Source organism: Dromaius novaehollandiae, chromosome 2 (assembly GCF_036370855.1).
Source record: "Dromaius novaehollandiae isolate bDroNov1 chromosome 2, bDroNov1.hap1, whole genome shotgun sequence".
NCBI lineage: Eukaryota > Metazoa > Chordata > Aves > Casuariiformes > Dromaiidae > Dromaius > Dromaius novaehollandiae.
This window is the reverse complement of record NC_088099.1, coordinates 139,824,264-139,851,178: the sequence shown is the minus strand read 5'-3', so window position 1 is coordinate 139,851,178 and position 26,915 is coordinate 139,824,264. Positions and strand designations below refer to the sequence as shown.

The 26,915-nt window shown below is 36.0% G+C and overlaps 1 protein-coding gene across 6 annotated transcripts in view; it reads left to right on the top strand.

The window, feature by feature from the left end:
• The window catches only part of ASXL3 (ASXL transcriptional regulator 3), a 128,678-nt gene that overhangs the window by 46,960 nt on the left and 54,803 nt on the right, over window positions 1-26,915 (top strand). For 4 of the 6 annotated variants that reach the window (XM_064507593.1, XM_064507595.1, XM_064507596.1 and 1 more), the window contains 3 exons: window positions 5,564-5,672; window positions 7,029-7,140; window positions 16,704-16,825. In XM_064507593.1, the coding sequence (XP_064363663.1) occupies window positions 5,564-5,672; window positions 7,029-7,140; window positions 16,704-16,825 (343 nt within the window). Of the gene's footprint in view, window positions 1-5,563; window positions 5,673-7,003; window positions 7,141-16,703; window positions 16,826-20,178; window positions 20,609-21,606; window positions 21,985-26,915 lie in introns of those variants that run through there. The other 2 variants (XM_026102966.2, XM_026102968.2) reach the window with 2 other exon arrangements.

Below are 26,915 nucleotides of genomic sequence, written 5' to 3'. Positions count from 1 at the left end.
TTTAAATTGATTTTTCAAATCAAGTTGTCTGTTTGATGATTTAAATTGGTTTAGTTTGGATTAAACCATTTAGGCTGTGGTTTTGCGGTCTATTGAAAGAAGGATGAATCTGAATGAAATTTTACCTGGCACACCTGCTCTGTATTTAACACTGAATGAGAAAGTGAATATACTGCTTACGGTCTTCCTATCCAGTGATCTACAAAATATCCAGGGAAGACAGTGAAATGAGGGCAAGATTTCAGCATCATCTGATATGATTTATTTAGACTAACCTTGAAGCTTGTACTGCTGAAGGGTCTGTAGATAGTTGACCAGAAATCCTGCACTGCTCAATGTCATTCTCAGCCCTTTATTTTGTGCTCTCTACTCCCAGCTATGCCAAGGGAATGATCCTGTGTCTGTACCATTTGAACACAGCACTATATATTTAAATAAGGTGGTGGGAGGATTCAGTTTTCCATTCATTGGATGTGGTTCCCCCTGGGAGCCCAGGTTGGAAGTGCTTGCCGTGGCCTTGGCAGCCAAGTGCCAGCTTAGTCAAGCATGGCTGTCGTGGGAGAGACACTATGGAACAGTCACTGCCCCTTACCTGTCTTCTTGACATATCAGGCAGCTATCTTGGCATTGCTGGTTAGGTTCCTGGCGGTTTTCCATGTCACTCCCCAGCTAGATCATGGCTACAATTTTTTAAGGCAAGTTTTGGCATTTTGCTGGAACATGATAGCAAGCCCATGGGCACACAACTCCTTGAAGCTGGTGGGAATGTTTCTTCTTTGGGTCCATCACCCTGGGCATCCAACACTGTGTGTATTGTTTTATAAAACACTTGAGCAAGCAATGCACATCTAGACATCTAGTCAATTCTCCAGCATTTCAGGCTGCAGAATATGTTGGAAAAAATACAGTTAGGGTATATGTTTAATCTCCTGCTTAAACAAAATTTTGATTTAATAAAGAGATACAGAGTCCTAGGATATAGTACTGGACACATCCTCAAGAGATCATTCAATAAAAACTTTTAACACTGACGTAGCTTTCAGTGTAGGTACCAGCCAGGACAGGTATTTATCCGATCTTCTGATGAAAGTCATTCTGCTAGCTCCCTTGTCCTGTTTTGGTGTCAAATAAAACAACAACAGCTACTTTCACACTTTCAGAATATCTCTGAACATTCTTTTTCTTCTCCTAGTGGCCGTAAAGAACATTTATCTCCATTGCCTTACAACAGTCTTTTACATTTTGGGGAAAAATTACAATTATGCCTTCTTTTGCTCTTCTGTTTTCTGGACCATGCAAATCTGTTTTCTGCAGCCTTGCCTCATAAGTCGTGTTTTCTCTATCTGTTATCACTCATATGGGTCTTCTCTAGACTTTCCTCTTTTTGTCTACATCTCTTAAATAGGGTCCAGAATTTGATAGCTAGCTGCTAGCATTAAATGTAATAGAGTATGTACCTCTTGAGTCTCACTGATGACATCCGATTGATATATTCTTTTTTTGTGGCACAGTTCCCTTCTGATCCATTTCATTGTGCTTATATTTAGCCCTTCAACTTCCCGTGAAAAAATACATTTTTCAGCATTTGATTTCATATTTCATAAAATAGCATTTTGCATTTCTTTTGCCTGAATTTCATCATGTTGATTTTAAATTCTTGCTCCAGTTCATCAAGACATTTCTGACTTTACGTCCCAACTTCTAGAGGACTTGCAATGCCTCCCAAACTGGTGTAACCTACATGCGTTATAAGCATATTTGATTATATGTGGCTTCATATCGGGTCTAGAAATTAATTATGAAGCCTTTTGGTTTTACTTTGTTTCCAGCAGTGAGTAAAAATTGTTCTTCTCTTGTGGCTATTTATGGATCTATAGAAAAGGAGCAGATGATTTCAAACAAATAAATAATAATCACATTTATGATAGCTAAGTGCTCCTATTACCAAAGTTATTGTTGTATGCAGACCTAACAGGAACCCTTGTGATTTCTGGAAGGGGGCTACTCAGCGCGTGGGGAGGCTGCGTTACCGACATTGTCGTGGGTAGCGCCTGCTCCAGGAAAGGAGGTGATTTGTCTGGGTAGCGTTAGGAAGCTTTCACCGTCTGCCACGCTGTATTGTCTGGGCAATTGGCTTTAGTCAATTTATTTTCCATATTTAAAACATTTTTGTTTGCCAAGATAATCATTCTCTCTTGGCAAGCAGTCTAGACCATTAGAATTAAAGTGTAACCATAGAAGTTTTCAGGGTTTTTCTTAAAAAAGACTATGTATTTGAGAAGATTTAAATATAAAAATAAATAGTATTTTTACTGATTTTTGTAGGGCTTTTTGGCGTGTGTGGGGGGAGGGCAAAGGAGAGAGTAACAGAAACCTGCACTTCCCTTGCATGTTTTTCCAGGGCTTTGCGTGTAGAGATAGGGCAGTCTAGTGTTTTGAGTTAGGTAACTCCAGCTGCGTGACCAGTAGAGGGAGCCCAGAATCACAAAATTTCAGAGACATTTTTGACTAGGGGAATTGGGGTGAGAAGCTTGCTTTTATAATACAGAGAAAATTTGTGATTATACTTGGAAGGAGGTGTTGATCATTACCAATTTATAGTAATTCTGGAGAAGAGCATATTCGAAACCCTGAGATGCCTAGTGTCTTTTAAATGATGAAATCGTATTGACAACTTTTATGTTGGAAGGCTAATCTGAAATTATTTCTCTTTCCCATGTTGCTGGTTGTTGTGACTCCATATCATCGATATAGGAAGTAAGTAACTTTTAATTTTTTTTAATCTTGTTGAAAGTCTGTAGGTGTGGGTAAAGTGCTTGTTTGTATATATATCTATGCATAACATACCACCAGAAAATGATCAATCTTAAAGACATACTGCTACAGACTATGTATGACTTTTAGAATATTACAGTAGGTTAAAGCAACATTACTCGACAGCTGATAAATAGTATAAAAGTTCTGCATCTGAAGGCTCTCTGACATGGCTGATAAAAGGCACCATGGAGTTTCAGTTTGAGCTCCTAGCTCAAAATAAATTGCACCCCACAGTGTCCAGATTATTATTTCATTTGCAACTGAAGTTAAGAAGGTGGGTTTTATTTTGCGTTCATTATACCCAAGTCTAGTTTTCAAGAAGGGAGGATATGACCCTTTGGTAACAGCCCAAATTAGTTATGAATTGCTGATATCTGTATGAAACAAGCATAACAGTAGTTAAAGTGCTTCTTGGCTCGGTAGCTGATACGGATTTCTTTGTAAGTCAGCGAGTAGTTTCTATTGTCCACTTGCCAGTTGGCTAGAGTTTGAAGATTAAGATATCTGCTGTGAGCTCAGTAGTGGTCATGGGATATTGCCAGATCCTCTATTTCGAGTTCATTCATCTTGTATCATTTTAATTGCTTAATGACATTTAAAAATAAGTGTGGAGTCCAGAATTTCTAGATGGGGATAAGAGAATGATGCGAATCATTGCATAGATGCACAGACAGTTCTGTTTCTTGTTATTTCATGCACAGAGTTTGTCTTCTATTGCAGAGTCAGCAAGTTCCTTCTGTCTTGCAGAAGAAGCCTTAATCTCTGATAGTGTTTCACTAAAAAACCCAATAGTGTGAGATTCTAAATTGCTTCACATTATGTATGTTACCATATGGAAGAAATTATGCAACTAGAATTGCTCTGTTAAACGCCTTGTGTCTTTCCTTGTCAAACATTAATACAATAAGGAAAATGTGTAAAGAGAAGTATACTCCTTGTCCCGAAGCTGTTTTAAGTAATCGTTAAATTCAACTTAAAAGAAATTTCTTAATGTCTTCTGTGCTACTACTAGCAGTATCCTTGTATTTCTACCATACTTAGTTTTGTATTCTGATATGGTATTTTATCAAAACCAGATGTGGGGTTAGTTTTATTTGCACAGAAAAAAATAAGCAACAAAAAGTCTTTAGACATTTCATATTGAATGATCATATTTGGAATACTCATAAAATAGATTTCTGTTTGATTTCTGATGTGGTCAATGAGCTTCATTTTTTCCTGTACTTTTTGATTTTGGATGAAGAATGAGTTCATAAGCTGAAAGTCAATATAGAAGTAGATATTGTAGTAATGTGATACGTTAGGTGACCAATAGTGAATAAATTATATTGGACAGGATTTCCTGTCCTGAGGACATTTTATAGCTGTTTAATTTTTACTGGAAGAACAATTATCACATTATCCATCTTGCCATTAAATTAATATATGTGCAGTCTGAACAAATTCTGTTGTAATAGAGCTATTGAGCTCAGCAGAAAACGTCTTTATATGGAAGGTGACAATTCAGGTCCAGTTTTATTTAAAAAAAATCAGTCATGCAATTTTCAAGGATTGGATGTTGTGTTATGATAGCTGCCTGAACCATTACTCCTGTATATATTTTCATATTGCATAATAAAGAACAGTAGTGACTGATGGACTTTTAAAACCTTGATCCTGGTTTATAGTTGAATATATAATTAATCCTGAAATTCTCAGCTACACACTTAATTTAATGCACAGGCATTGTTCCCCTTAGCCACATAAAGAAATTCCACTTGGTTAAAGATAAACGCGTTTGCAGGCTAAAGACCCCAGGGAAGTAGCACAGTTTCAGGTTCGGTCCCTGAGTACATTGTGTACGTTAGTCAGGAAAGGGGGAAAAAGATGTGATAGTACATCTATAAATCTTGTAGTTAAATTTCATCTTTAAATTAGTATGAAAGATGACAATTTTATGAATACCTCCTTTCCCACCATTTCTAAGATGAACTTTTCAGAATGGTATAGGTTTATCTAGGATCAAAATGTTTGCTTCTTTTTCTGATGTGTACATGCATATATTAGAGAAAGATCTGTGTACAAATACTACTTTGTCCTATTGAGTTTCTTTTTAAATAGTCTCTTAACATGCATTCCACAACAGTATTACATTTAGTTACTACCTTGAATAGGCCAACCTCTTAATCTCTAAAACAATTCTAATTAGAAAGTATAGTGATTCGTAGAAGGTATAAATCTGCTTGTATGTATAGTAATGCATGCTGACCATGTCAGGAGAAGGCTCAACTATATATCACTTTTAATTTTAAATGTGTTCTTCCTGGGCTCTTTATTATTCTTTTGTTGCCTTTCATCCTATGGGATGCAGCTGCCCTTGAACATGGTACTGTTTTGATCATTCATATGCAGCAGCCACATTGTCTGTAACATTTTAAAAATGAGGCTTCATGGTGTTATTTACGAAGTAATTTCACATAAATATTTGGACTTTGGTTCTCTTAGAATGTGGAGCTGGTTGCTGTATGAAGAAAAGCACAATTATAATTCACAGACTTTTTGCCTCGAGCCTAGGGGACAGATGCATATGATTAAGTTTGAAACTGGCCTGTTATTGTAATGTAGATGTTTTCAGGATTGAGAGAATTAAAAAAAAAAAAAAAAAAGCCAGACAAGTATGACTTTAAAAAAAATAGACCAAGGGAATAGTTTTACAAGAGGCACTCAATCTTGGACTGCTTTATTTTTGCACAATTTTATTTTTCAGTGGAACCTCTCCGTTAGCTTGCCTGAATGCAATGCTTCATACTAACACTCGTGTAGGTGATGGAACATTCTTCAAAATCCCTGGGAAGTCGGGACTCTATGCTCTCAAAGTAAGTTGAAATTTTGTGTATAGAATGTACACAGAGCTATTAATCCAATTCATGAATGTCTCAATAGATATGAAGGTAAACATATTAGATTCTTTGGAAAGGAAATGACCTGATAGTCCTTCTAACTGCTTTCAGATGTCTTATAAAAGGATTTATAATGAAAGTAAACTTTGAGTGTTTTATCTTAGAAAGCATATACATGTTCTTGAATTTGGCATTTGGTACAAAAAACATGTTGTAGCTTAGCTAAAATGCAGCTTTTTCAGAGCTGTTAACAGAAAGGCCTTTGTTTTATGAGCAGTGAGCTCAAGAGGATCGCTGACTTTCTCATTAAGTAATTGTATTAATGTTTGATTTTTGAATGGTGGAAAACTATTTGCAAGTCTAATATAAATCAGCTTTGAATTTACAGATTGCGTTATTATTTTTGACTGGAAATATAATTGTAGTGAAAGAATCTTGCCTGCATGCTATTTCTTTTCTTTTTCCTCTTTTTTTTCTTTTTCATATATATATGGTGTTTTCTCATGGACGGAAAGAAAATTTTTCTTTATATATATAATCAAACTTAGAGTGGTATCATAATAGGAATGGGGGAATGTGACACAGAGGTGAGAAAAAATAAAGTGAGATTATAGGTTTGGCAATCTAACTGTAATAAATTAAAATTTTTGGTGGGGGGGTAAGGATCTTTTGAAATTCATGACAGACAAATTCCATGTAAGAGTTTAGAAACAATAAAAGCCATATACATTTGGCTGCTCCTGTTAACTACAAATTTTACATTTGTGATTGAATTAATGGGTTACAGAAGCTCTATTTTCTAATTTACTAAAACAAATGCTGTTGTTTTGCTTTAAATCTGGAGATATTCTTGGCACAAACCCAGGTATTCACAATCACTCCCATGCTTGTGAGCTCCAGGTTGCTTCAGCTATTTGAATTCAGGAAACAGGCAAAGGCAAAAGAGAAACATTAAAGGATTTGTGTTTTGCTGCAGCACTGTGGACATTCAGCTGGAAGACTAGCATTTTTAACAGCCAAACAACCCTGTTTCTGTTATTAAAGAAAAAGAAGGTGAAAGAATTTTCAGTTTTATTTGACAGTTTTTAAATAAAGAGTATATTATGACTTCACAAAATAGCTTTTTTGTTTCTCGTTTGCAGGTTGTCTTATAAAGGTCTGTTTTAACTTCTTCCTCTGAAGTAACTCATTTACAAGTGTATTTTATTCTATTCTGTTTTTTGAAATGTAAGCATGCAATACACTGCAGTAATCTATTTTTGGAGATGCACCAGGATCATGATTGATTTTTTTATTTTCGATTTTAGTTTTCTTTTTCTTTTTTAACTGTAGAAAGAAGAATCAACATGCCCCACTGATGGAACATTGGATTTGGGATGTGAATCTGAGTTAGATGGCACTGAAATGGCTGAGACAAACAATAATAATGGAGATGAAAATGGTGGTAGGTGTTGTTATTTCAACATCGGAGGATATATTTGGGGGAGAAAAAGTATTATTTATCTAACATTTTCATGGTGTGATTTCTAAGTTGTATAAGTAATGTTTTACACTCAGTGGAAATATTTTTGAACTACTTTCTATCTGTTTTGGCCTTGTAAAGAAATCTGGACCACCAAGTGTCCTTATTTGACTTAGTTTTGTAAAAGACAATGAAGTACTGATATTGGGACTGTTTTGAGTAGATAGTTTCTTAGTTCATATTGTCCCAAGCCCCACAGCTAATAAGTTGCCTTACTGGTCTTCAAACTTGCAGTGGTTGAACAGACGTTGATATAGCTCACTGATTTCAGTGGTAATCTGTGTGGGCATGTGAGTCCCTCAGTACTGTTCTGGGCATAGGACAAAGATTTATATTTCTTTGTTTCAGGCACAGATTCTCCTGGGTGCCATCTCAGTATAAAGACATGCTGAAGTATCAAAGTCTGTGTATTCTTTTTCTCTGAAGCAATGACAAAATGAACTATTGTAAGCATTTGCAAATGACAACCTTAGAAATCAGACATTTTTATTTTTGAGAGGTAATAATTGCACATAAAGAAAACACAGTTCTTAAATCACCTAAAAAGACTTGCAAGTAATAGTGGTGATTATTATTATTAAGGGTACACTGCTGTAATGCTTATAAAGCGAATGCTTTATACCACAGTCAAACTTTCCAGGGTTGTATACCACTGAAATAAACCTTTTCTTGAGCCGTTCTTCTAGTCTGCCTACCCTCTTGGAACCTGTCCCACTACTGGACTGCAGTCTACTGTTCTGGATCACTTTGTGTGTAGTGAGAGGATGTCCTATTTATAACTAGGACATGAAAAGACCCAGTTCAGATCTGTGTTCTGCTACAGACTTCCTTTTTGATCTTGGATGACTTACTTAGCTTCTGTGCTGTAGCTGTACAAGACTGATACTGCTATTTCAGTGTTGCTCTCTAGCAGTGTTGAAAATTACAAAAAGCTTAGTGATATCAGTGACAGAATTACCTATGACAGGTTGTTGTGAATCTAGTGGTGAAGCGTATGAACCCTAATGGAAATACAAAAGTCATTAATTATTATGTGGCTCTGCTTCTTCATTTTCTTTGATATATTATGGTTTTGAGTTAGACTGTGCACGTGCAGTGTTTTTATGCTTATGTAGTATACACTGTATGTGTGACTGAATATATATATTTGTAGCTCTTCAACAAGTCTTCTTTGATACCCAATTTGTTGGTGCACACTTTCTAAGTCAGAGGAAGAATACAGTAGTGAAAAGCAGTACAAATGCAGTTATAGAAAGGAAAGCGGAAGTTGAAGTTACTAAATAAACAAAAATCATAGCAAAAGTCTGGCAATTATTTACGAATGGAAGGATGTCAATAATGATGCTGGAATGCCAGAAGTATAAAATTGGTGGGTTTTGTTTGGAAGGAGGTTGCATGCTATTTTTGTACTATACAGTAATTAAAAAAATATTCCAGCAGTTATCGGGATATAAAAGAACAGCTGCTAAAATTAAACATTTTTATATATTTGGGGTAGAGCAGTAATTTGCATTAGATTCTTTTTAAAGCTGAGAGTATTCCCTAGTATTTCATCTTTAACAAATCTTGGAAAACTGGGATATTTTTAACTTTTTGAAAACAAGAAATAAGATTTTTACATAAATATGTCTTGCAGTCGGTGTATTTAAAAAGAGTAAATGAGATGACAATAGTGAGTTTACGTTACATATAAAGGCTGATGCTGGGTGTCATCAATACAGAATTGAAGATGACGTATCTTGCATCTGTCAACTGATACAGAATATGGTTTTGTCAAACATGTTTGATGATAGCTTTTCTTGAGACTAAAAGTTTGGTTGATAAAGGTAACTATTGACATAGATTGAGAACTCTGTAAGGTATTTGATTTGCAGTGTATAATGCTTAGCTTAAAAATAGCACTGTGCCCAATCAATGCAGCCAATTTTAAGTGGATTAAAAACTACAAACTATTAGATCTGCAAAGGAGTAGGACTCATCATCCAAAGTAGATGTTTGTGCTATTCTCTTGAGGGATGTGATTTGACCCCTTTTCATTCAATATCTTTATCAATGCTTTTTGAAAAGTATAAAATCCTTCCTGATTAAATGTATTGATGAAGTAGTAAATAATAATGTTGAGTCCTCTCTTGATTGCCCTGGTAAATGATTACATTTGAACAGCAAAAATTTAATTACAATTTAAAGTAAAGAAAATACATTGTATGTGCAATGAAGATATATATTCAGTAAATCAGTAAATCTGAAAAGCACTTAAGGATCACAGTGGAAAGTGAATTGAACATGAATGAGATGCTTTCACTAATTAGTTCAGTGCAGTTCTTGGACTATAACTCTGGTAATATTGATTTAAGAATATAAGTGCAGTTTTTCCTTTGGGTATAGCATTAATTAAATGATTGCTAGTGTATTGCATTCATTATAGCTGTAAGAAAGAATTAAGAAAAATAGTTAAGGATTTAGAAAAGAGATGTAAGAACTCCTAACTGAACAAAGACCTCCCTTGCTCTGAGAAATTTAAGAGGTCTGGTCTAGCTAGTTTACCAAAGATAAGGAGATGACTTGATCAGTTTGTAAATACTTGAGAAAAGGTATTTCTATGGAAAATACTTGGTCTAGCAGACCAAATCTAACAAGATCTCTTATCAGGTTAACTTTTCAGACTAAATTATTTTTTTCCCCCAAGAAAGTATTATCCGGCATAAAAATAACATTTGTTCTAGAACAAGAATCGCTTCTCTGATTTGTGCTTTAGAAAAGGTCAATAGTTTAGAATGCTTCCTCTCAACTTTAAAATCTGTGATACATATAAAGATGGACATTGTTTGCACACTGTATTTTTAACTGCTTCATTGATTGAATTTTTATTTGTTCTTGTTTGTACTGTGGTAGACTCTAAAAGTTCCAGTTCTGATGGAGGGATTAGATGTCAAGAGAGATTGTTCAGCAAGGATCTAAAAAGTATTGCTTTTAAGTTGGCTGGAAGCAGAGGATGAGACCGTAACAGATGAACTTCAGCAACAGCCTCACTGTCTGTGGGCTTTGGATGATAGTTTTCAGCTTTCTGAGTAAAAGTACCAGCTGACACTCAAACAGAGGAGAATTACATTATTCACCAGCAGGCACAACTGAACAATTTTATTAGCAAAATAATACAAAAATTCCTCACAGTTATAAACACTTGACTTGTTGAAAGCTGTTAATGCACACTAGTATTACTGAACTGATAACTAGAATGCCCGTACCTTAGGATTTTGCAGATGCTGTACAGAAATCTGTCTTTCCCCACCTTCTTCCCAAGCCATGTGTTAAAGAAACTCTTCATGTTACAGTTGATCTTGTTTAGAATATGCTTTCTGCAGAAGCTCTGTAACAGTCTTTCGTACCTTTTTATAAATTTCATTTCACTCAAAAACAGAGGTAGTATGTAAAGATGAAGTCAGTAAGAAAAGTATTAAAATCCCAATTACTGTTGTCTGTGAAAATGACGACTATAAATCCTTTTGCCCATCCCTAGAATGTTCTGTTGTCAAAAAAAAAATGGTCCCCAGGGTTTCTGAAACCAGGGGTAATTCATCAGCTACGAGAGCAGTTGATTAAAAATTGTCTTCACAGGAGCGAATGGAATGTACAATGATCTAATTGTGGAGGAGGCAGCAACTCTGACTGCAGTGTGCCTTCCCTCCCCATCCCAAGCCAAACACAGGTCCTGAAGTTTGCCCAAATATGAGTAATATAACTTCCCCTTGAGACACTGTGGTTTCCAGCACTTCCTAAAACTGGAAGTTCTTCAATTGCGAAAATGAAACGGCCGAATTCATTTCTTATGCAGTTTTCTTAGAAGCAGTTGACATAATGCTGGATGACAGAGGATCAGATTCATGCTGAATCCTGAAATTTTGCCTTTGTAACTGCTATGCTTTTGAACGCCTTGTGCTTTTTGGACTAAGAAGCCTCTAGGATAAGTCCTGTAGTGAGGAATGAATATTCAGCATTGCTTGAAAGCTGAATCCACTTTTAGATATCCAGTTCCTTTCCAAGAATGGAATTTCTGGCAATTCAGGGAAACCTGTCATTCTTAGCATATTGTCCCTTGGGAATGATAGTGGATGATTCTGCTGAATATGTCTGGTGTACATGGCAACATCTGTATGCATGATAGGTTCTTCTTAAGCAGAAGTGGGTGATAAAGGAAGAGCTGCCTGAACATACTGAGTCCTGGCTGACACATCAGAAAGAGAGACTTACTATTTCACTCCTTTTTCTTTTTGTTTTTCTTTTTGTTTTTCTTTCTTTTTTTCTTTTTCTTTTCCATCTCCCCACAAATATCTATAAAATAAAAGTACTGTAGCCAGGATCAAGTTTAACTTCCATTTGTTTCATCGCTACTGAAGGGGAGTCATAAGAATGAGGAGATACTGTAGAGCTTGAGGGAGAGATCCTTCTCATCTATTTTTGCTGTACAGTAGAGATAATGGGGCCTAAGGAATTGGTGGCTTGGTGATGACAGACAGACTATATTTTTAGTGGAAAATGTTGACTTCTTTTGGCATAAGGATTCACAGTTTTCCAGTTTGTTTGGGCTCAAAAGTAGACTGAGAATATAATGTGATTCAGTGTGAGCTACCGCCCTGATGATGATTTGATGTCTTTTCCCCAAAAATACAATTGAATGTTACTTATCATTTCACAATGCTAGTATTTGCTTTCAAAAAGAGTATCACAGTCACAATATTGCCCTTGATATATGCATCTGTTTTTGCATTGAATTGGTGAACTTGTATAATTAACTAACTCCCAGACTGGTTTTCATTTTCAAAAGCTGAGGGCAACAGTCGAGTTCGGAATTGTTCGGAATTTGCAAGTTGGGCTCTAGAGATCAAAGAGTGATTTAGGTGAATTACTTGATACATCTGTGTTGGCAAACCGTGACCATTTATGTCAATACAAGTATAGATCGGTGTCACCCAGAGAAAATACTGAATTTTATGGATATTTTAGAGAGAGATTTTGTGTGTATGTTTTCCTAAGGCAGTTCTCTGTATAGTTTCATACCTCGAGTGTGCATACATTTTATGCTTGAGATAGACTATAGTCTTTAGCATATGGTAACAATATTAATTTGTGTTTTGTAATGTGGCCATTAGTAAACAATCCTCTTCTGCTGTGGTTTCTGTAACAAAGAAGGAAGAGAACTGCTGTTGATTTTAATGGTTTGATTTTAAATCAGTATGGTCTGGCTGAAATTAGAATTAATTGTGCTATTTATTTTGGGAAAATAATCCCCTTAAAGCACTCCAGGAGCTTTTCTGTCTACCTAGTTACATAAATCTGTTTATAATTATTCCTAATAACTTTTAGTGGCAGTGAGACAGAATAATTTTAAGTTGTATTCCTATAAAAAATATTTCTTTGGAGAAACACACGTACTAATATGTTTTGTGTGGGTATCATATTATAATCTCTTTTTTGGGAGGTGAAGGTAAAAACTAATATAAAATTACTGAGATAGATAGCCTATAAAATTCAAAATTAAAAGATACCTTTTCTGATTTTTATAAATCATAGCTTTCTGCAAAAATTACTGATATTGATCTTGGAGAAATGGACAAGAGAAGTTTTTTTTAAAAAAGGAGGTTGGCAAAGACGTTTTTAACATGCTCCTTTTGTTAAGTAATTTTAATTCTATCATTCATGTTAACACTCTCTAAAAACTCACTAAGGAGGCCTTATCTTCAGAAACCCAGCTGCTCTTCCAACTCAAAACCTAACATTTTATGGTTTAATAGTTGCTTTTTGCTTTATTCCTTCACTGAGTCCTGGCCCTTGGAAAAGCTGATTTAAAGAATGGTGCTAGTTATTCTCCACTAAATGGAATTGCTTCCTGTAAGCTTAATATTGCTCTCATTCTCTTTTTCTGCCATGGCAATAATGGTGAATCCTCTTATTTGTTGCCCAAATATTTTTCCTTAATCTGTTGCATTCTTTCAGAGTTCTTCTCTTCCTCCCCAGCATTCAGTTTATTTTTTCACACACTTTTCTGATTAACCTTTTCAAGAGGACAAGAATCCGATAATATTCATGCACCTTCAGTGCTCATGGACAAAGTGGTTCCAGCTTTCCAAAGTTGTGCATATGTACCAAGACCATTAGCTCTTCTTGAACTGGTTTTTCTATTGCTGTGTTCTTTGTTTTTTGTAATAGAACTGCCTGTTCCATTGTAAAGGCTTTGGAGTGTTTTCACAAGGACCATCGGTGTTCCCTTCAGACACTGACACATTTTTCTGTCATATTTTTCCCTTATTTCATTTCTGTCTCTTTCAGAGCAAAGCAGTTGGACTCTATCCATATAAATGAACAAATAAATAAATACAATTTTCTATGGTCACAATCATTGTAGAATAGTGAGATTTTGGTATAACAGGATAGATTGATGTAAATCACTAAGTAAAAAAAGTTGCTTTAAGACATAAATTTATTCATTGCTTTGAATTTGCATTTAATTTCCTAAAGAAATGTTGATTCATATTTTTTGTAAACAGTAAATATTTTTATTTGCCACTAAATAAAGCCTATATATCAATTTTGGTATTACTTTTTGCTAACAAGAGAATAGGTTGTATATGTTCTTAAGCAATTATATAAATTAACATAATGTATTCAGATTTTTAATGTTTACATCTGGTATTGTTGAAAAATAGTTACTGGTATAGCATATTTACTAGATGGTTAGATTTGTACCTGTGATTGAAATGGGAATTTAATTGAAACATGGAAATACCAGTATTTAAAATAAATTCTTACTTTTTTAAGCTACAAGATATATGAAGGAATATATTTATTAAGAGCAAAATATCTTATAAAGCAAGTTTCATTTATCATTAATAAATGAAATTGACTTTCTCTAATCACTGTGTCCTTTAGAATTTTTAAGCAGTAGATTCAGCCTCTTAAAACTATTTCTTTAATCACAGACTACAGGAAGAAGTAAGACTTTTTGTCCTCCAGTTGCCATTTTTTTTCAAAGCACCGAAGGAACTTTTTTTGAGTTGCACTAAACTGAACCAGTTTACAGTGAGTTACTCCTTCTGTACCTGCAGAAGAGATTACGTTATGGAGAGCTGCTTTATTATTTCAGGAGATTTTAGTTCCAGTTGCTTCACCAATTAGAGCGATCCCTTTTCCTTGGTTTAGCTTCATTGTCAAATTTTTAATGAAACAGAGGCAAAAGAAACCAAAACACTAATCATATTGTTTCTATTTAATATTGGAGCAATGATCGAAAGAAGCAGTATGGGCTGAAACCTGTTACAATTTCACATTTAAATTTACAGATTTATTATTGAAAGAAAAATGAATGCAAGCACAAAATTAATGTAGAACTACCTACGTCCTAAACAGAGCCATGAAAATCAGAATTTTCCATTTGAACAAGACGGTAAAAGGAGCCCCAGTCATCCTGGAGAGCAGAAATACATTCTTCTTGACAGGTCATGTTGTAACTTCTCTTAGGAAGGACGGTTAAGTATGTAATAGTTTCCATTCTTCAGCCATTTTAAAATTTGTTCTGTTCTAGTCTCCTTAGCTTTGGGCTTCTGTGCTCACAACAGCACTGCTTCTTCCTTCAGTTCTTTGACTCTCAGACTTTGCCGGAAAACATAGTAAAAGAAAAAATCTCTTTAAAAGAAGAGACAAAAACAGAAGCTGGATAATTTGGAATGTCAGGTTTTTATTTTGGTGTAGGTGTTTTTGATCTCAGGAGCTTAGCTATTGCAGTGCTTTAGAATATATAAAATAGATGCTGTTTGTTTTCTGCTGACACTTTACTGCTCCTTTAAGTTGTCTTTTTGATAGTAAGTTTTGCTCATCATGTGGAAAAGACTGTTCCAAACCAGGTGATACTATAAGCTCAGAACCGCTTCTGTGTTTCAGCCTCTTTGTATATTTTGACAAATGCTTCAAGTATCAGGGAAAAAAGTGATGAATGTTAGTTATAAATCTTGTGACAAAACTAGCTTTGTCTTATCTACTGATGAAAATTCTTGATCTAATATGAAAACTATGTTGACACAATGCTGGTGCCATAAAACAAAGTATATTCTCTGTGAGGTAGGTATTTAATGATTTATTTTTTCAATATGGAAATAAATATTTAATGTGTTATCACGTGCGTCTTATGCTGGCCCTTAATTACTGACAGTTAAATTGTCTCACAAATACAAAGAAAAAGGCATTAAAATATTTATTCTATGTAGCATTGCTGAAAACAAGAGAACTAGAATGCTACTTCAGTTGTCTGCTCATCTGACTGAAGGACAGGAGGAGAAAGACAGGCAAACAGAGCTAAAATTACTTCTGGCACATGTCGGTGCAACTTGTTTTGAGGTTCTTCAAACTGCTTTGACATAGGTGTGTTAACTATGGCAAATCTTGGAAAACCATATACGGTTGCATAGCATTATACAGAAGGTATGTCAACATGCAAAGCAGCTTTGAGCAGTGTACTGGAAGACAGGCTTGCATTGAGTCAGCGGAGGAGAATGGGAGACAACTGCGCAATTTCTGGATCCATGTTAATGCTGTTTTAGCTTGGCTGTCTTAAAACACTGGTAAGAATAATACTAATAAAAGGCTTTAAGGGTGGAAAGGTTTTTACAGTCTTTTTACAGCCTTTTTAGTTGAGCTTGCTGCCTAGCAAGATTAATAGGATCCTGCAGCTATTTTCATAGTTTTCATATCTATTAAATAAAGATGGTTTTCTGAAAGCAATTAATCATATTTCCTTTTATTTTTCACCAAGAGACTTTTTCTATGTCTCAGATAACTTGTATTCAAGGGGCTGTTTAAAGCAAGTACTGTAGTATTTATTCATTAAAACATGTATTATTAAAAAGGCTGACAAATAGCAGTGTGTATTGCCTGAGAGACCAGAATTCCTCTTTGCAGACTATCCCAGTCCACTGGTTAAACAGGAGAGTGTGTATTCTTAGTTTTACCAAGAAGTGCTTATAAAATAGATTAATCTGGCTCCAAAGAAGCCATTACAATCTGTTATGAAGTTACCTATTTATAAATATTTGTAAAACACAGGTCATCAGTGTCTCTTGTGTAAATACACCTTTAGATATATAATAATCCATTCAAAATGTCTTGGGGAGGAAGATAATTTTTGTCTAGCTTCTGTGTGAGAACCACAGATAAACTATTTTTCAGTTACCTTTCAGGACCTGAAAGGCAAAATATGCAAGGCCTCCAGAACTGCACGGAAAGGATATGATGCGATACAAATATTTGAGAAGCACTGCATTTATTTAGAACATGGCTAGATTCTCAGCTTATGTGGACCTCAAGATTAGTTGAATTTCTTAGAGCCAGCTTTTTGTTTTCCAGGTGCTGACTTCTTTTTCTTTCTTCAGGACTCTCCAAGATACATAGGAAAGATAACCCCATAACAGTATTCTTAATTCTTTTTTCTTTTTATAAAGTTTGCCCAAAGCAGACATCTGAAGACATGTCTTCCAATCGTGATTCGAGCCTTACTAACGCCCCGGTGCAAAGCAAGCTAGTATCTTCCTTCCAGCAGCACACAAAGAAAGCACTTAAACAGGTAAGCTGGTATTGACTGATAATGAATTGGCTTTTCGTTAATATGAGTCTCAGTATTCTATGAACAAGAATTCAGCAGACTTTCAAGGTGTTTCTGAGAGGATTTTTAGCACTTTGTCTAGCTGTGTATTGTTGGGGAGGGCTGGGTTTTTTGTTACTGATGGTGCAGCCCTGCCATTTACTGTATTTTTAAGGGTTTTTTTAAATGCTTTTGAAGCAAGCAGAATTGTTTATGTTGTGACATCCCCAGTTTTCTTATGTAAGCATTCATGTTGGAAATTTTAAGTTAGGCTAAAAAAAAGAATTTTGAAAGAAATACGGTTAGGTAGGATTCTGGGTATGTTTGCTATTCGATTTTTCTCTATGGTCTGTTCAGTAAAATGTTTTTACGTGCTATACCTGACACTGCAGAGTGTAAATGTGTGTGGGAATGTTTTTTGAGTGAGCTATGATTTTGAATGGTTTAGGTTGCATAATAAATAGTAAAGCCTGGCAAAAATAACTTGAGTATTCCAAGTCAGATATTAACTGAAAGCATCACAATGTGAAAACTATCTTTCTGAGTGCCAAATTAGCTCAGTTTACAGCAGATGAAAAAAGCCAAAAAAGATCATTCTTAAAAAAGTCTTTCACCTCTCAATTTTCAATATGTAGAAATTATTTCAGACTTATAAAGCCTGTGACAAATGACATACAACTTTTCTAAAATTTTAGTATAATGAGATGATGTTGCTTTAATTTTCCTCCTAATTGTTCTCTTGGTTATATTTAACTGAGGTATAGGATTTCGCAGGGTATGTTATTGCAGAGTTAGGCTTCAGTTAAGCAAAGCCTGTCCACATCTCCTTCACAAAACACTTCTCAAAACACTCAAAACAAAACACACATTTGTGCTTAATTTTTCATGTAGTTTCCATTTAAATGCACTAAAATTAGTACAGTTCAATCATTCACATAAGGTTATCTTGTACTTACAGGCTTTGAGGACTGGGGAGGATTGTTAAATTAGGGTTTCAGGTCTGTTTAGTCAAGAAAACTGAGCAGTGGGCAAAAAGCAGCTCACCGTGTGGATGGTTGTGGAAAAGATGTGCAACTTTTTAGAAACTTTTTCCTTTATGTACGTCTTTTGTAGTATGTGAGCGTCCTTGGGGGTGGAGGAAGCAGGGAAAGAGGGGAAGGGAGGGAGGAAAAAAGAAAGAGCAAAGCCACTTAAATTTGAACTTGTATAAACTGTTTAAACTCTAAGACTTAACATTTGTCACTTAGCAGCTGTATAGCACTGAGAATAATTAAAAAAGGGCAAACTAATCAAAGAAGCTTAATTAATATATAAAGTCATAACAATGGTGGGAATCTGAAAACATTCCCTAGGGCAGTAGGGTTAGATGAACATCAGAAAGTTAAGTAATCAATAGTAAGAAATCAGTTATAATTAAGTAGAAGGTAATTAGATCTTGTACTTCAGGTTACAAGACTATTATTACAGCTCTCAGTAAAATGTTTGTTCTATGAACAGTATTTTGCAAATGGACATTTGTATCATGGAGTAGTTTTAATGCATTTATTGTTTATTTAATAATAGTACAATATAATAACATAAATATAAATAATGCAAATAATATAGTATGATAATATAATAATATAATGATGTTGTTATGCATGCTGCAGATTTGAGTTGATATTGTAGATCTTGTAGCAGAGGTGAATAAATTTTAACAGTGATTTCATTTATAAAATTACTGTTGGAATTTTATTCTTCTTTCCACTCTCCAGTCTTTCTTTGCTTTTATGGATACATAATACATTAAATTTTTATAAAGAAGAGCCTGTACTACCTGAATAAACAAAAAGATTTAAACATTTTTGTGCAATACTCCTCTAACTGATATTAACTTACTGGTTCTGTTCTAAAGTAACAGAAGATGAGCCATGATTGTGCTCTCAGCAACAAATGTTTATACTGTATAAACATGTGTATACTGTATATATGTCATAATGGGCTCCTCCCATTATGCTGTTACCTTTTTTTCTATTACTAAACAGCCCTCACAGATTGAAAACCTATAATATAGTCTTTCAACCATTTTTCTATTCAATTTATTTAAAAACAGTGACTTCATCTAATTAGCTTGATCTTATGTATATTTCTCTTTTAATCCATTAAAATTAAAGTGAGAGGGAAGTTGATAGTGTGAAGTATTGCTTGAAGGTCTGAGCTAGAATGAGATTTTCTCTGATGTTTATGTAATTTGTTAACTCACTCTAGTCATATATCATTCTGTTTAAAATATTATATGCTGGATTTATGTATGGTTTGATTTTTAAAGAATTCTAGAGGTATTTCTGGGTTTATATTGCAAAGAGTAATCTCACATTTTCCTTTAATAATCTGCATTTTGAGGTGTTCTCATGAAGCAAATTAGTCACAATATTACATTTCTTGAGCTGAGCTTGGAGGAAGGGGCATTTTTCTGAGCCCTGGCTCTTGATCTTGACTTTTCTCAGGTGGCACTGGGACTGGGGTACCTCTACTGGGGCTGGGGGGGAGGAGGGGGGGAGGACATGCCATTCCAGGGGACTCTCAAAAGGTCTGTGTCACACTTCAGACCGTATCTCCTCAACCTTTCAGAGGCAGACTGCCATTTTAGTCTGGAAACTTTGTAGCCTCACCACCTTCCCTAGTGTCTCTGTTGGGCAAAAAGGTTTTGAGCATTTCCTCACTGAGTAAATTTGATTTCTCATTTTTGAGAGAGTTTCAGTTTTGCTCTTGAATAGTATCTGAGTGCAAAGTACAACAAAGTGTCTCCCATTCATGAGTGTTTAGACAGAAGAGTCTGTGCTGTAGAACTGCCTTTTATGCTTGGCTTTCTGATGGCAGATTTGAAAGATTTCTGTTTCCCTTTTGCTGTTGGGAGTGAGTGGGTATGTGTCCCCAGCTATCCAGTACCTTTGGAAAATGGGTGGATGGCATGCTGTCACTCCCATCAGTGCTGATCAGTTCCATACTGATTTGCCTCATTTTCACACTTGAGAGTTTTGGCATGTAGACCATGTAAGGACATCTTCCCAGGAAAGTACTGAACTACACCTGCATCTGCTAGCAGTGGTACATGGTCACAGTCTTATGTGAATTATTCTTGCTCTGAACAAGGCTAACTCAAGTATGGACATCAAGTCATGGCATAGTATCTACCCTGCCCTTCCCTGGTCATGTTTCTGTTCTGTTGACTTGAGGTGATACTTTTCTTGAAAGTCTTCTCTATGTACAGATTGGGCTGTTTCTATCAAGATATTCTTGGAAGATGTTCTTGTTTCTCAGAAGAAATGGTTACCTGCAAACTGGCCTCATGTAGGTAACACTGAGCATGTGTGAAAATCCAGGACCTTGAGGTGGTATTAGTGTCTGGTGGACTCTGATAGCCAAGTATAAGAGCATCTTGTCCATCAGTGTACCAGTTGTTTCCTGGGGCAGTGCCAAGAGAGAATAAACAACTTGAAGATGCAATATAACGATGTCTGGGATGATAGTAGACCTTCCAGACATGGAAGAAAAGCCTGCCTCACTTTTGGCACTTGGAATCAGCACCAAGATGGGTACCCATAAATATTCTTTTGGGAGAAGAGAAGGACACTTCCATTCAGACTCAGAATCTGAATACAGACCAGGACATGTCTGAGACTGTGCTGGGCATCCAGATCTCTTTGTAGAGACAGAAACTCCAGAGACAGCAGCCAAGTGGGTTTGGGAGGAGAGAAGCTCAGGAAATAAGGGAATCTACACAAGGTATGTTATTGCTGCTGTTTTGTTTTGTTTTTCCTACTTTGGGCTTTGTCTGCATGCTTGGTGGCTGGGTTCATGTATGTGCCACTATTTTATTCATAAAGTGGGTAGATGCAGTCTTTCATGGACAAGGAGGGCACCCATGCGTATGATTTGTTCTTGTAGCAGAAGTGGCAACTTCATGCCACCTTTTTACAATGGAAGCTGCAAAACCCCATGCAGCAGGAGCGCTATGGGCAAGTCATGCTTTGGCTCATGTGTTGATTTTGAATTACAGGACATTAGATCTATACAGCTCCAAATGAATTTCAGGCTGACTTTCTAGCACAACCATGATTATTAGAAACCAACCTACAACCTGAAGGCACAGAAGGTTAAATTTCAGAGCAGAGTGGTAAACAGTGTAATTTAGCCCTAATTTGCCCAAATTCACAGGACTAGTTTATCAAGTTTGTTTGCTTTTTAAGGCCAAAGCTGTCAGAGTGCCTGCGTCGGCACTGAAGGTAGAATCCTGAACTCCCTTGATGCTGGTGTGGATTTGCTTTCCTTTCTTCAACTCACATGCACTGCTTATCTTGCTATGAGAGAAGAACAAGAGCAAACTCACCAGTCATGCCCCCTCCATACTCATTTTATTAGGACTTCTTTCCATCACTACAGTCAGATGCAAGTTGTCTTGAAGCACTTTGCTGTCCATAGTAATGAATTATTTGTAGCATAGTTTGTCCTTTGACTCCGTCGAGGAGCTACTCACTCATATATTCTGCTATAAGCATCTTATGTGCCTGCCCTCTTTTCCCTTCTCTTCTGCCAAAGAAATAAAGGTGACAGATCATGATGATTATGTCCTTATCACTTACAACTTGAGCACAGGGTGTCTTCCTGAAAGGCTTTGAAATTCCAGTATGAACTAAGAGGTGTTGTACTGAGTTCCTTGGTGTAGAGAGTTTGTTAAATTATCTCAGTGTTTCTGTTAACCATTTTCTTATGTTTCATTTCAGATACTACAAGTTTACCAGGGCCGCAATTGGAGAATTCTGGCTCTCTAGCTGAAGACTTTGGTCAGATGTCTGGCAACATAACTGATGATTCTTGACAAATTTTGCTGTCAACAAATGGAAAACAAGAAAGGCGTGTTGCTTTTTGACTTCTAGAGAGACATGGGAAGGGACAGTGGAATTTACAAAATGCATTCAGGAAGATGGAAGTTTGAAGATGATAAACTAAACTGATTTTCTGATTGCCAAGACAAGTCTAGGGAAAAGGACAGAGAAGCCATGCCAAGGAGACTACATAATGTTGAAAAGAAGCTGGAACAGCAAGAGTTCCCGCAGGAGCTCTTCAGGGAGTACTTGCATAGCCCGAAGGCAGGCTGCACGGTATGTCCCTCTAAGGGTCCCTATGCATGGGCAGCACGTACCAGCTGCTCAACACAGTGCTTTGGTAAGACGCAAGACAATATTTATGGGACTTTCTTCTGGGTCATCCCCATGGTCCTCAGAGCAGCCCTTGTTTGTGATGGAAAGAAAAGGGGCAGGAATCTGCCTGATCCCTGTATTCTTTCTTTGTATTGTTTTTTAATAATTAACTCCTGGTTCCTGGGGGGGTCTGTTTGTTTTCCCTCAGGGGTTGTTTGCATAACATGCTTTTTGCAGTTGTCCTGCACGTTTTCTGTTCTAATAAACATGGGTTTCAGAATTTCTTATTCTGAGAAATAACTAAGAAAAATTAACAACTTCAGAACACTACTGTGTTGAAACATAGATTCCCCTTTAGGGTAGCGTCCCTAACCTAAAATGAATCCTGGCATGAACGTTGCTTTTGGTTAAATCTGCCATCCTTATGTAGTGGAATCTTCTTCCCAAACAGGGATCAAAAGATCTCTTAGTTCTGTTGTGTAGATGCTGTTGCTGGTCCACAGTCTCAAACATTCAAGTTGATGGTCTAGTGGCCTAGATCTAAACATTGCCCTTGTCTGATAACATTTTTCTTGAAGTAACTGGCTGACTACTTAAGATGGATTAGTTATTACTGTTGTATTAATGACACATATCATCACTGTAGATGAGAGTCCCATTTTGCTGGGCTTTGTTCATAGTGGTCAGTCTTTTCGCATTATGTTGCAAAGTGATTTTTCTGTATACTGGCAGTGCATCTCTAAGTGACTGTCTTCTGGACCATGTGAAAAGACTATTTTTTGATCTGAGTAGTCCATAGCATGTGAAATTATACCCAGGTGAGAATGAATTTTGCCTTGATTTTGAAGTGTTTCGTAGAAATGGTTGCCATTTTCAGGGAAAGGCAGAAGTTGGAACAGCTCACAGTGAGTCAGGGCTCTCCAAAGTCCCCTACAAAATGCCGATGAGCGGTTACCTGAGAATGTGGTTTTGGGAACTGTTGGGTAGGTCGCTGGAGGGCCATGTGCGTTCGGGCAGAGTGTATCAGCGTGTGGCAGAACCCCAGCTGAAACAGGATTTCTGGCATAGGGGCAGTACACTCTAACTACTTACATTGTTGCAATATAAATTCACGCACATGTTTCCCTGAGCGATAGTATGGTGGGATTTTTTAGCTGGAGAATGGTAACTTAGTCTTGTAGCTGCCCTGTATACTTTGCACCCTGTGCAGAGTGTGTTTGGAAATTTGACTTAAAGGAAAACATTGATTACTGTCTTAAGATTTTGTGTTGGCATTGCTGTCTTTATTTTAGTTTGTTTTTAAACTGCTGTACACAAACTGTTTCCTTGCCTATATGTGCTTTGTTGTGCGGAGAAACAGATTTCCCCATAAAAGCACTTTTCAAGTGATTGATATTATTAGTTTAATACTATGCAAACAATTTAAAAACAAAAAGCTCTTCTCTTTTTTGGAAAAAAAAAGTATCACTGAGTCAATGCATATGCCATCTTCATTCCCATTCACATGCAAGTCTGAACAGGTATTGAACCCATTATGAGTTTTCTTGCCTTTCTCTCTTGTTTCTGCTGTTGGGAAAACAACAAAAAAGGTTACTTTGCTCTTTATAGTGATCTGCAGCAATTGTAGCTGTGAATGCATTATTGTACCGCCTATAGAAGATGGTGCTGGCTTGCAGGTGCACAGACACTCACATAAATGCACACGCTCTTTATGTCCATCTCTGCACCAGAAATATCAAAGTACTTTATCTCCATGTTGGTTAATACGTGGACAAATGTTCAGTTGTTAATATATACTATAGTTGTATTTAAACAGCCTGACCACTGCTGAAACTGCATTTTGCTACCCAGAGAACAATTATGTGTCGAAAAATTATATTTTTTCCAAAAATATTAATCACAGGGTAGGAGAGTGACATGGACAAGAATGGGCCTGTGTTTTAAAAGTTATCTAACAAAGTTTAAAAATACAACCTAGATTTACAAACTTACAGCTTGGTATGCTAGCACTAGACTACTCTTGATCTCCAAATTATCAGTTTTATACGAGTAGCATCAATACTGTATGTTTGATCCACAGTTCTGGCTGGAAGTAAATTAACTGGTTCTATGCTTTGGAAATGGTACTTTGTATTTTGCAGTTGTTTCCATGAGAGATCTTTATTATTGTGTTAATCTTACATTTGCAAGTTTACAACTGAATACTTTTAATGTATGTTAAATATAAGAAGTAGTGGCATTCTGAGAATAATGTGTTTGCTCTTCATGATTTGTAGTGCTTACTCTTTTATTTTAACTGCTCAGCATACCCATGAAACAGGTTGCCACTAAGATTGTAATTTAATAGAGACATGGGAATTAAAGTCTTCCTTAATTTTGCTAACAAAATGAGGGTGAGAGAGAGGACAAAGACTCAATTTTATGGTGGTGTTAAATGAATCAGTGATAAACTATAAATCTGTTTCATCTTTGCCAATTCAGGATCCATGACCATAGTGTAGAGTTGTTATTTATTTTGTGCAATAGACTTTTCTCAGCGTATCATAGATACTGTTTTTCATGTGGCAGAACAGAAGAATTCCATAGCTTTACATTTCTGATCCATAATGTGTGAAATTTCAAAGGTTATGTTTCATGATATGAGTTTCAGAATTTGACATTTATGGAACAAATAGAAATCTGGGACGATGTTGCCGAATGCAACCAAGTGTTACATATCTTTGTTGCTAATAACTTAATTTTTAACATTCAAGCATGTCATGCATTTAAACTCAAATGAAAGTGGTTTTCTGCATTAATGGTTTGTCTGTATGCTGCATTGTTTCATTATGAGTTGAAAAGGTGTGGGAAAAGAAAAATAATTAAAAAGAAATCCTGCACAGCAGTAAGATAAGAACGTAGAGCTTGACATTCTGCTTTTGGGCCTTAGACAGGAGCTAATGCATTCTTTTGGGGATGAATTTTTTCCCCTTTCCTCAGTTACCTTTTAGCTTATATTGTTTTCTTTCATTCCTACTTCAAGGAAGACCTTATTCTTATTGAAGAGAGTCTGCCATTTTGTCACATCAGTAAAAAAAAGTCTTTCCTATGTTGAAGTCGACTAAATATGAAAGGACATTTCTTAAGGACAGAGAATGACATTCATGAAACCTCCAACAGACTGTTGCACAGTGGGGACATAAACTCTCCCAAAAGGAGAAGGAGACTTGCCCTTATGACCTCTTTTTGAAAATCAGCTTGGAATCAGGATATTACTGTTAATTGCATCTTTTTTTTTCTTTTGCCATATATGTTCAGAGTTTGTGTTTTCTTAATACTCATATTTTTGTGTTATTTTGAGTTCTTTGGTTGAAAATGGGTTACTTACTGTTTTCAGCAATAAAAATAATTCCTTTAAATAAATTAATTATGCCAGACCCTGTATAATGACCATGGCAATGTTATTGAACAGATGGTCACAGGTTCTGTTTTATGAATAGGAATATTGGGAGTTCTTTGTGTTCATTATGTACAAGAGATTCACAGATGTATTTTGAGAATTTGCTTGTGAAAAGCTGGACGTAAGTACTATATTTTGATGGTGATTTTAAGAAAGTTTTTAATGTTTAACGTGCTTACCACATGAACTTTCATTTTCTTTCTCTCCTTGATTTATGCGCTGTGCAGACAGAATGGTAGTAATGTTTTACAGATTACTTTAACAGTGATCAGTTCTTCTAGGAATTTACAGCTTGCACCTTTTTTTAACTCAAGCATTTACCACAAAGTGATTGAATACATCTGAAATGTAAACATAGAAGTTCATCTTGTTTAAGAAAAAATATGCTTTATGCAAGCTATTATACATGCTATATATGTTTCTATCTTACTTTACATAGTAAAAATGATTCTTTATCATGTGGCAGAAACATTGGTCTTTCTTGCAGATCCATAGGCAGCCCAGCTAAGAGGTCATATATCTAAATATGCATGAGATGCAATAGGTTGTGTCTGTTAAAGATGCAGATGTAGTTTGTGTTAGTTGCTGTCTCTGTATCCACAGTGAGACCCGGAACCATTTTTCTTTGTAATAAGTTATAAAATTTCTCATTTTCTTCAGTGCTTATTACAAATTTGACTCATCTACTTTGTGTTTATTCCCTTCACTCGAAGAGCTAAACCAAGAGATTTATCTAATAATGGTGACTAGGAAAGCACTAAATTAGCTTGGTACACTAAAGCCTCAATACAGCAAAGCATTAAGCGTATGTTTCACTTTGAGTAATCCCATTGACTTCCAAGCTAAGCAGAATTAATCTTGGGCTACAAGATTCTTGTCTCATCCTACAGTAGTCTTGTATCCTAAAATTAATACCCCTCAGGCTAAGTGCAGAACGGCTATTTATTCCTCCTCAGCAGCCACTGCTCACAGTGCCCTTGGTTTATACTTAACTCCTTCTGGTGTTTGGCTTTACTAGAAACTAGACTTCAGTCTGCAGTTTCTTGGTTGCTCCTAGTGTTTTCTTGCAGAGACTTGTCTATCCTAGATTGTAGACTTGCAACTCTAAATTAGAGTTATGCAAATGCGATTGTGATTAGCTGGAAGCGGTTTCTCCTGCTGGACAGTCAGCAAAATCTCAGCCATCTCTTTACCACACCTGGCAGGGGTTGGACTGTGTAACTGATCTTTTATTACCCTCCTCCCTGCCTCATATCTTTCCTTTGACAAATGGAAAGATGGAGGGGCACGGGAAAGATTATTAGTCTATTCGCTGGACACAGCACATTTCATTGGCACTTAGTGTTAAAACTTTGACATAGTTTTCAGTGTCCACATCGTTTTAAAAGATGTTTGTCCTACAGCCTGTCTTTATGCTCTCCACATGTGTGCATCTTTCCTGTCAGTCGGAGTC